Source organism: Trachemys scripta, chromosome 12 (assembly GCF_013100865.1).
Source record: "Trachemys scripta elegans isolate TJP31775 chromosome 12, CAS_Tse_1.0, whole genome shotgun sequence".
NCBI lineage: Eukaryota > Metazoa > Chordata > Testudines > Emydidae > Trachemys > Trachemys scripta.
In genome coordinates this window covers 41,239,646-41,249,532 of record NC_048309.1, presented here as the reverse complement: position 1 = coordinate 41,249,532, position 9,887 = coordinate 41,239,646, and the positions used below count along the sequence as shown (strand labels likewise).

Here is a 9,887-nt window from a genome sequence, read left to right as displayed (position 1 = left end):
TGCGTGTGGCTGAGAGAAGGGCCAGAATCTATCTCTGGGGTACCCCCCTCTCCCTGTCGGTGTATCTGTATCTGAAGAAATGTTTCTTTTGCCCACTAAAGCTTATGCCCAAATAAATCTGTTAGTCTTTAAGGTGCCACCGGACTCCTGGTTGTTTTTGTGGATACAGACTAACACGGCTACCCCCCGATACAGAAGGATTAGGCTCTATCTTATTCAGTGGAGTCGCGTTCTGTGTCTTTCCTGCCCCCATCTCTCTCCAATCCACGTCTGCTTCTCCCAGTGCCTCAGTCTCTCTCTGAGCGGTTCCAATGACCCCTATCTTAAGACCCTTAGTCACGTGACTGTCCCCACTGACCTGAGTGCCCGCGCTGGGCTGAGAGGCCCCTGGGCAATTGCCCCCTTTGCCCCTGCCTGTCAGGGGGCCTGGCAGAGACCACTCAGCTCCTAGCCCAGGGCTGGGAGTTTCAAAGGGGCCTCATGGCTAAAGGAACCCACCTCACATTCGGCAATTATAGTACAGAATTTCTGCTGCTGTCCCAGGAGGAGGTAAAGATCCAGTTATTTAACATAGTAACCAGGGACCGGCTGCTTTTAATTACAGGAAGATCCCAAAGGTTGGCACTGAGGCCAGTGGGCTAGTAAGGGTACCAGGAGGAAGTCTGTTAGGGCTTATTGGGATCATGCAGAGAGAAGCTACAGCCCCATAAGGGAGGTGTCAGGGTTCATTGGGTCAGAGAGCACAGGGCTGGAGGTCTTGTCTGCTGGCTGCTCGCATGGGGACCCTCATTCCCCTTTCCATAGATCTGCTCTCGGGCTGATGCGCCCCAGACATGCCATGCAGGAACACAACGCTGTACACGCAGTGAACATATGGAGTCCGCGCTTTCAAAACGATATCAGAAACACGGAAGGGGATGTCTGGAGGGGTGGAGGAGCAGGAAGATGAGGACTCTCGACTTTTTTTTTTCTGTGAACCGGACACCACCAAACACCTTTCCAATATCAGTTCTTGCCTGTCACTGTAAGTGTGGGGAGGTGAAAGCGCAGAAAGCCTGGCAGAGCGGGGCAGGTTCCTTTCCGTGCTGTCAAACCGGGACAGCAATTACAGCCATTTCCCTGACTGCGAAGAGGAGAGTCGTGCCCGCTTCAGGGGAGTCAGGGCTGGGCCTGTAGGCCGAGCATACGCCATCTAGCAAGTTGCTGAAGCAACAGCCAAGGCCCAGAGTCTGTTAAACCCTTGAGGAGTTCAAATCTTTTCCCATCTTTTTTCTCCAGTAACGAGTCTCGCTCCTACTCTTGGCTCCTCAGACCAAGACGTGAGATCATGAGAACTGAAGAACAGCCAGACTGGGTCCGACCAATGGTCCGTCTAGCCTAGTGACAAGGGAATCACCAACTCATCCCCTGGGAAGGAGCTTTGTCTGGTATAAGGAGGGGGATACGCAAATAACGGTGAGCGTTTCCTGTTTAAATCTCTCTCTGCAGGGCTGCACCCGGAGAGAATCCGCAGCCCCCTGTGTCTGTGCAGTTACCAGCCAGTCCACCAGAGACCTTTCCCCTCCCACACCTGCGATAATGAGTCTTTGGCTCCATTTAGCTTTCGTTTGCAGACGCTTTGGAAGGTATTTTCTCCCCTGTGTGGATAAGCGAGTCAGCGGAATGGTGTGTGGTTGGCAATTCACACTGACATGATTTTAACACGCGTTTTTTCCCAGGTGTCCTGTCACAAGTCCAGCTGCTGGAGTCCGGAGGGGATGTGAAAAAGCCCGGAGACTCCCTCAGACTGACCTGTACCACCTCAGGGTTCAACATAGACAGCCACTGAATTAATTGGATCTGTCAGGGCGGGTCCCGGGCAGGGGCTGCGGTGGGTATCAGCAATTAGTGGAGCAACCACCTACTACGGAAATTCAGTGAAAGGGCGATTCACCCCCCTGCCCCCACCTGCACAAACACTCCAGCTCACCCTTCCCTGTACGCTGCGCTGGGACACGTGTCTGTGTGTGTTTGTGAGTCTGTGTAGAGGTGGGAGATGGAGAGAGAGAGAACAGTTAGATCAGTGGTTTGCGGAGACCAGTGCCCATCATGCTGACTAATATTATCTCTTTGTTCCCTGTGATCTCCCATCTGTTGTCTCCTGTTTTTTACCGAGATAATAAAGTCTTTGGGGGGCAGGGATCCAATATTAACTAGAATATTAAATGCTATGGAACCTTTTACACTCTGAGCCTAGAGGCTTTAATTCTTTCCAGAATAAAAGACACGGCTGTGAAGGGGACGATTATCTTGTTCTAAATGTATAGATGGCGCCTCTTCGTATGAAAGACTCGGATTTTCAAAGGAACCGAAGGGAGTTAGGCACCCAAATCCCATTGGACGAATAGCTCCCATGTGTTTACTAGAGTGTTTAACTGTTTGAATAAAAGGTCCAGATTGTCAGCTGGCATACATAGGGGTAGCTGCTGTATTGAATCCAGTGGATCTGTGACCATTGGTTCCAGTTGTGGATCTGCTCTCACCGTGTAGGTCCTTCTTAAGGCCACAACAACCGAAGCCGTGTGAAATCAGAGGCGAGAGTTTCATTGGTTCCAAAGGGCTGTAGATCATTCCCATCACCCATTTCAGTTCTCTGAGGTGACAGCCCCTGTCCAGTGATAATAATGGCCAGGGGAGTGAACGTTCCCCTTCTACCAGGAGCAGGGAAGTTTGTGTAAACGGGCCCTGAGTGTCTGCACGGAACTCGCTTCCTCTTTTTGTGCCAGGCCCTGCTCTGCTCTGTGTCACTGTGTCTCTGGCGCAGTAATAGGTGCCGGTGTCTGCAGCTGTCAGCGAGCGGAGCTGGAGATAGACTTTGTCCTTCGAGGTGTCCCTGGTGATGGTGATCCGGCTACTGATAGCCGAGCTGTGGTGCCCCCGCCTGCACTGCTCCGGATGAGCCCCACCCACTCCAGCCCTTTCCCCGGTGGCTGTCGGACCCAGCTCCAATAGTTGCTGCTGACAGAGACACCAGAAACCTTACAGGTGATACTGAGGGTCTCTGAGGGCTTCACTGCCCCCGGGCCGGTCTGGACCAGCTGCACCTGGGAGAGGACACCTGGGGAAAGGAGAACAGAGCTGACTCTCTCCTGGAACCAGTGCATTCCCCACCTCGGTGTTTCTCAGGATCCCATGAAACACTCACCTGATGGGGAGGCAAGTAGGAAAAGGGAGAAGAGCAGTGACAGTGTCATGGTGACGGCTAATGGAAAAACTCCCCAGAAGGCAGGACCAGAAAGTTCTGTGTCTGGGGAGAGACTGAGGCTCCTACAACCAGGGGTTGGTATTTAACAGGAGCCCTCGGGGCAGGGATTTGCATGAGGGTTTCCCAGGGTGGCTATTAGAGGCGGCAGAGGGTGAGCGCTCAGTATATGGTGATGTCCCCTTCGGACAGGGGTCCCCTTTACACCCCAGAGAGACCACACGCTTAGCTCAGCACAGCTGTGCATTGGTCTGTTGAATTGCCTGGGGCCCTAGAGACAGGACAGGAGTGGCAGGGTCCGTTCCTAAATCACCCACTCACTCCCTGCTGCCGGTGGGTAAATCCACCTAGGCGCTCTGCGTGCACAATTCCCACTCTTGTTACTGGGAAGTGGGTGCCCAAACCCCCTAGCCAAGTTGGTTAATTTCCACTTTTGTGACTCTGGACCTCATTTCCTCGTTTGTAAAGCGGGGTTAATGAGACTTCCCTGCTTCACGTGTGGACTGAGAGGGTGAAATCCAGGACTGGTTGTGAGTTGCTGAAACGTTCCGGTGACAAGGAACAGAGAAGAACAGAGGCAGGTAGGTGGCTGGGCATCCAGCCGCCTGTGAAATCCAGTGAGATTGTGGTTCCTAAATCTGCCAGGCTTCTTAAGAACATAAGAAATGGTTAAAAGATAGGAAACAAAGGTCAGGAATAAATGGTCAGTTTTCAGAATGGAGAGAGGTAACTAGTGGTGTCCCCCAGGGGTCTGTACTGGGCCCAGTCCTATTCAACATATTCATAAATGATCTAGAAAAAGGGGTAAACAGTGATCTGGTGAAATTTGCAGATAATACAAAACTACTCAAGATAGTTAAGTTCCAGGCAGACTGTGAAGAGCTACAAAAGGATCTCACAAAACTGGGTGACTGGACAACAAAATGGCAGATGAAATTCAATGCTGATAAATGCAAAGTAATGCACATTGGAAAGTATAATCCCAACTATACATATAAAATGATGGGGTCTAAATTAGCTGTTACCACTCAAGAAAGAGATCTTGGAGTCATTGTGGATAGTTCTCTGAAAACAGCCACTCAATGTGCAGCTGCAGTCAAAAAAGCGAACAGAATGCTGGGAATCATTAGGAAAGGGATAGAGAATAGGACAGAAAATATCATGTTGCCTCTCTATAAATCCATGGTGCACCCACATCTTGAATACTGTGTGCAGATGTGGTCGCCCCATCTCAAAAAAGATATATTGGAATTGGAAAAGGTTAGAAAAGGGCAACAAAAATGATTAGAGGTATGGAACGGCTTCCGTATGAGGAGTGATTAATAAGACTGGGACTTTTCAGCTTGGAAAAGAGACGGCTAAGGGGAGATATGATTGAGGTCTTTAAAATCACAACTAGTGTAGAGAAAGTAGATAAGGAAATGTTGTTTACTACTTCTCATAACACAAGAACTAGGGGTCACCAGTTGAAATTAATAATCAGCAGGTTTAAAATAAACAAAAGGAAGTATTTCTTCACACAATGCATAGTCAACCTGTGGAACTCCTTGCCAGAGGATGTTGTGAAGGCCAAGACCATAACAGGGTTCAAAAAAGAACTAGATAAGTTCGTGGAGGCTAGGTCTATCAATGGCTATTAGCCAGGATGGGCAGGAATGGTGTCCCTAGCCTCTGTTTGCTAGAAGCTGGGAATGAGCAACAGGGGATGGATCATTTGATGATTACCTGTTCTGTTCATTCCCTCTGGGGCACCTGGCACTGGCCACTGTCAGAAGACAGGATACTTGGCTAGATGGTCCTTTGGTCTGACCCAGTAGGGCAATTCTTACGGAATAAAAGAAAATACATGAACGAGAGACAGAGTTATAAAGAGAAATAATTCATTCCCTGCTGAAAGAAAGGCCAATAGAAGATAAAAATCTGTAAGGAATTCATATTTATTTGCAGATATTGTTGAAGACTTTGTGAAGGAGATATTCCTGCATGAATATTGTTGTGTTGTAGTGGGGCGGCTGCCCCACTCCCTGAATTTGGCCTGCAGCAGGCCCATGGGCCTGTGCAGACAGGGAGCCAATCAGGGAAGGCCTTATAGGGAGCCAATCAGGGCCCAGATTGGAGGGAGCCAATCAGGGCCAGGTTCAGCCGTATAAGAAGGCTGCTCAGGACAGGCGCAGTCAGTCTGTCCCAGGCCTTTCACAGGGGAAGGTGTGTCTCTAGGCTGGGAGACTAGCACCTGGGATAGTGCAGTGCTGGGCAGGCCCGGGGGGGGAGCAGAAGGTAGCTGCAGCCCGGAGTCTGTCAGGCTGCAGGCCCTGAAGGGAAGGGCCTAGCCGGTGCTAGGGGCCGAAGGGGAAGTGGCCCAGGGACGTGGACAGATGGAGGGAGAGAAGGAGGGCAGGACGGCTGCCACTAGAAGGTCCCTGAGTTGGGACCCAGAGTAGTGGGCGGGCCTGGGTCCCCCCCTTCCCCCTTACCTTGCACACGGCTGATGGAGCGGTCATCTAGAGCTGCACCAATCCCCCGCCAAGAGGGGAGTGACTTTGAGGGTGCAGTTGGCCACATCGGCCAGGTCACAGAGAGGCAGCTGATTGACCCCCCCCCCACACCCCGAAGGCGGCGAGGATGGACTAAGGGGCACTGCCGGAGGTCAGTGGCTCGAAGAGGACGCCACAAACTTGGGAGCAATGCAGGTCCGGACACGCCAACCGAGGGCTAGACAACGAATGGGACACCACCAGGAAGGGACGCTCCACTGGACAGAGCTAATTCCCGACACAACCAGTAGGAGGCACCAGGTGGTGAATCCCAACCACGTCACATGTGTCTAGAATCAGAGCTTTGTATTTAAACAGGGACCCACTGAGGCAGGGCCATACTGGTCGACTGACGCAACCAGGGGTGGGGGCGAGAGGTGAAAGTGGCTGGCAAGATTTCAGGTTAAAGGAGGGTGCGCTCTCAGGGACTTGTCCTCATTTTACAACAGAAGGAGAAAATACATTTGAGATTTGAAGGACTCTGGGCCCAATGGATTGGGGGGGGGGGCGGTATAACAGAACACCTCCACGGGAGTTAGGTGCCTAACTCAGGAGCTTTTGAAAATACCACTGGGCGTCTATCTTCATCTTCCAGCACCTCCATATCTTTGAAAATCTGGTCCATGATCGTCAACATTATATATAAATGCAAGTATCTTTACTGCGAATGTTTCCTTGAAATTATTATTTTTTTCTAATTGAAAAAGGATACAAGGGAATCCTTTCCCACACAATTTACTAGTGGAACTCCTTGTCACATGATATAATTAGGGACAATATTTAAAAAAAAATTATTACTTTTCTCATTAGATTTGTGTTCATGTACAAACTCAGAAGACAGGCTGTTTCTCCTGTCGTTCACACCCTGTGTGAGGGGTAACTCTATTGGCGGTAATGTGAGTTATTGTTCTTTCACTCTATTACTTTTTATATCTCATAGCATAACACATATAATGAAAAATCAGCGGCACATAGAGGGTGATACATTTTACAGGAGGTCCTAGATATATTGAATACATATGTTTACTGTGGCTTTTTGACTTTTTCTTTTGGAGGAGGCAGACATAGATTTAAATCACCTCAAAGGAATACAGGTAGTTTGTGTGCATGTGTACTTTGAACACAGTTAAGTTCCTTATAATATTCTTTTAAGAGGAGAATTTTTTCCTAATTCAGATGCCCACATCCCTCAAAGAACTCAATGGGAACAGAGTCACTGACTGATTGCTAGAGTCACTAATGCGTTCCCCTTCCATTGCAAATTGAAAATGACTACACCTGGGTAAAGGCCATGGAGAATGAGGTCTAGAATCCCCACGGTGTTACCAATGTCACGGTAGCCAGAACATCACTGCACTGTGGAAAAACCGCTTCCCCTTTTTCTATCGGTCCCTGCTTTGCTCTGTGTCACTGTGTGTCTCTCCCCGAGCAGTAATAGGTGGCGGTGTCTGCAGCTGTCAGCGAGCGGAGCTGCAGGGAGAACTGGTTCTTGGAAGTGTCTTGTGTGATGGTCATTCGACTCTGCAGAGAGCTGGGGTACTCAGTGTACCACCTGCCAGACCTATACCATGTGCACCCCATCCATTCTGGCCGCTTTCCCGCGGGCTGCCGGAACCAGTCCCAGGTGGCTCTGGTGCTAGAAACCGAGTCTCCGGAGATGGTACAAGTGAGTGTCAGGGACTCCCCGGGTTTCACCGCTCCTGGACCCGTTTCCTTCAGCTGCACTTGGGAGAGGACACCTGGGAAGGAGACACAGAAATGAATCCGTGAGCCAGGCTCCTATTCCCTGGGAGTGGGGAACATGAGACAATTAAACACCCTGAGATGGCGACTAAGGGAGTGAGGCACCCAACTGCCACTGAATTGCATTTGGATCCGGGCATCTCATTCCCTTAGACTGCCTTGAACATCTCTTCTGGAGTCACTGCAGCAAGGAACCCCCCGACCCCCAACAGACACGTACCTGAAGGGGCCTCCAGCATGAACAGGAAAATCAGTAGCAGGTTCATCTTAAGTGAAGGTGCAAATTATCCCCAGCAGCCAGGCCCGGGCAGTTCTGTGACTGGAGGGAGACTGAGGCTCCTCCAATCAGGGGGTTGTATTGAAAGAGGAACCCTCCGGGCAGGGATTTGCATGGGGTTTTCCCAGAATTAATATAAGAGATGACAGGGTGTGAGCTCTGTCTACACATGGGGATCTCTCCTTGGAACGCGCCCTACCCCCCGAGACAGTGAGTTCAGCTCAGCAAAATGTGAAACCACCCAAGGTACTTGGACACCCAAACTCAGTTTAAATAAATAGCATTTGGTCATTTAACGCTCTCAAAGGACTTTGAAATTCTCATTCAAATGTAAGTGCAGGACAGCGCCGCCTTTGGAATGAAGGGATATCTGGAGAAGAGAAATTATACCCCTTCTCCCACGCTTTTGGATGGGATTTCAAAAGAGCCCAAGGGAATTAAGAACCAAATGGCATCGAAATTCAGTAAGTTCTGGGCCTTTAACTCTCTCACCCCATCTCTTAAATACTACCCCGTGTTCGGTAGAGATTGATCCTATTAGCAACACGCTGCATTTACTGTGCAGCCAGAGATCCATTTATAGCGAATAAGGGTTTTATTACAATGCACTGAGTTAAATGAGAGTCTTTCAGCTGATACTAACATGCTCTGGGTGACATTAGTTAGTGGGTTTATGTCTGCTGCCCTCAGAAGATAATAACTGTCTAAGAATATCCCTTCTCCCCCTCCATTCGATATCCTATCCCATGTGTTCTCTGCCAGGTCCCCTTGTGGAAATGACCCAGGCTCATAATCTGGATACTATCTGTGTGGTGAATGTTTATCTTTGGCAATGCTTTGAAGGAAGTATTTTCGAGCATAAATTACATTTCTGATCCTTGGCGCCACTTGAGTTACTGTCACTTCTCATTGTTGTTTTGTTCTAACACCAGCCACAGAATAATCCTTCTTGATCTTTACACTGCTGTAATTCTGAGCAATTCAGAGGTCTCTGTTCCTCTTCTGCACTTTCCTTGTGAAGTTTCCCGTTGTTCGTTTTCTTGCTGTCAATACAGAATCCAACCATGAACTAAGTATTTTGTCAAACACATTCGAAGACACGTTTGTTCTGTCTGTCTGTCTGTCTCTCTCCCTCTCCCTACACATACGTCCCATCTATGTAGCGATCCGTCATTCTTGCATTAGTCTGGTTTTCCTTCTTTTACATAATAACACTCATACTTTATAAATTGGGTGCAAAGGCAGGTGTTTCTGGTCTGAAAGAGATAGTATAGTTACCGTGGAGTTTTGCCGCGTTATATTGCAGAAGAAAGGAATACGCTTGCCCTGTGCACAAGAGATATGCTTAAGGTGAAGTTCCCATGCTATATTTGCAATATATTTTTAGTCAGGGTTGCATATCAACAAGATTTGCCACCATATAAAATCCTGGGGGCCTTGATTCTAACCCCTCTCAGGCCTGGGCGCTATGCCGGTGCAGACAGCTATATCATGCCAATCTGAAGTGACGACGGGGTCGATGGGATAGAGAAGGAAAACCCCAGTTCACCCCAAAGATCGGAAGCATTAGTAGTTCTCTGCGTGCACTGTGAAAACCCGCTTCTCCTTTTTGTATCAGTCCCTGCTTCACTCCGGGTCACTGTGCACCCCGGTGTGTGTGTGTGTATCCCCCGGGCACAGTACTAGGTGGCGGTGTCCGCAGCTGTTAGCGCGCGCAGCTGCAGGGAGAACTGGCTCTTGGAAGCTCTTGGCTGATGGTCAGTCGTCTCTGCAGAGCCCCGGCGTAGTTCGTGAGCGAGCCACCAGCTGAATGCAAGATATTCCCCATCCACTCCAGCCTTCCCCCCACCGGACACCGGATCCAGTTCCAGCTCGAGCCGGCAGTAGACAGCGAGCTCCCGGAGAGGGTGCAGGTGAGGGTGAGGGGCTCCCGGGACTTCACCGCTCCAGGACCCGACTGTTGCAACTGCCTTTGGGCGAGGACACCTGGAAGGGAAAACACACGGATCTGTCAGCCAGGCTTCTGTCCCCTGGCAGAGGAGAACGCATGGCAATAAAACACCTGAAGAGTGAGCCTAAGGGAGTTGGGCAT

The 9,887-nt window shown here is 49.8% G+C and overlaps 1 gene segment (V, D, J or C); it reads right to left on the bottom strand.

Annotated features, from left to right (window-relative positions):
• Nucleotides 1–6,730: 6,730 nt before the first annotated feature.
• LOC117885748 lies at nt 6,731–7,877 on the bottom strand. The segment is given in 2 exon segments: nt 6,731–7,514; nt 7,739–7,877. Coding segments are annotated over 2 exon segments (378 nt in total).
• Between the last annotated feature and the right edge of the window lie 2,010 nt (nt 7,878–9,887).